The sequence below is a fragment of the Cantharellus anzutake genome (assembly GCF_015039405.1).
Source record: "Cantharellus anzutake strain C23 chromosome Unknown EI90scaffold_160, whole genome shotgun sequence".
Classification (NCBI taxonomy): Eukaryota; Fungi; Basidiomycota; class Agaricomycetes; order Cantharellales; family Hydnaceae; genus Cantharellus; species Cantharellus anzutake.
In genome coordinates this window covers 95,599-96,697 of record NW_024067110.1, presented here as the reverse complement: position 1 = coordinate 96,697, position 1,099 = coordinate 95,599, and the positions used below count along the sequence as shown (strand labels likewise).

Genomic DNA, 1,099 nt, shown 5'->3' with positions numbered 1-1,099 from the left:
CTTTCGCCCTACCCTCGCTCCTTTTGATTCCGGACCCCTCCTTATATACAATGTACATAGTAACTTGTAACCTCAGTCCGAAATCGACATGAATTCCCCCCAAGAGACTTTCCCTCTGCTAGATCCGAAATTAGGGACCCCTAGGACAACCAGCAATGGCACAGCGCTCCGCCTGAGTCGCTGAGGCCGAGGTCCTTCCATGCTAAGTCTCCGATTCCACTCCGGAGTTGTCCAAATCCGCCTGGTTCTAACAGAACCCAAAGGAATCCATGGGATTGTAAATGCCTATCGGACATTATTCCAAACCTATGCTAATGATGGGGACTCAATAACAAATCACATCAGTAAGATGCACACTCACAGAAACACACTCAATACACTCAGCTCTCCCATCCCTGACGAAATGTTTACTATCCTGATCTCGGCCTCATTACCGGACTCCTGGGATTCCTTTACAAGGTCATACTTTGGGAACAAAGGGCAAGTGAAGATCACGTCACACGAACTGATCGAGCTCATAGTTGATGAGGCTAAGCGACTAGAGATAAAGGAAAAGGAAGTCAAAGTGGCGAATCAAACACGTACATTCAACAATAACAAAAGAGCACCTACCCCAAATGAACCATCATATGGAACCCGTCCACCATGTCAGAACTGTAACAAAATAGGACATAGGAAGGAAGATTGCTGGTCGAGAGGTGGAGGGAAAGAAGGACAAGGTCCGAGATGGGTGAATAAGAGGAGAACAACGACAGCATGAGTGCAGGAGGAAGATTGGGATGCTGAGGAGGATGTGGCATGGCAAGTGAGGATTCCACGTTTTGACCCACTCTTCGCAAAGGAGGACTGGCTTGCAGATTCAGGCTGCTCCTCCCATATTGCAATGAGACGGGACATGTTCGTGGATTTCAGGCCAGAGCTCTCGAGTATTAAGGGTTTTGGAGAAGGAATGGTCGGACAAGCACTCGGATGAGGGACAGTTAAGCTGCAGGCAGAAATCAATGGAAAGCCGAGCACCATAACCCTCCAAGATGTCATTTATGCACCCGATGCACTTAACTGCCTGCTGGCTGTTGGCCGAATCGATTCACAAGGGGGA

At 48.5% G+C, this 1,099-nt stretch overlaps 1 protein-coding gene across 1 annotated transcript; it reads right to left on the bottom strand.

Moving 5' to 3' along the window:
* Positions 1–285: 285 nt before the first annotated feature.
* Positions 286–800, bottom strand: EI90DRAFT_3136405 (uncharacterized protein; the record flags this gene model as incomplete). Its single annotated transcript, XM_039064795.1, has 3 exons — positions 286–306; positions 379–538; positions 613–800. The coding sequence occupies 3 exons, from the start codon at positions 798–800 to the stop codon at positions 286–288; spliced, it is 369 nt and encodes a 122-aa protein (XP_038908408.1).
* Positions 801–1,099: the final 299 nt, after the last annotated feature.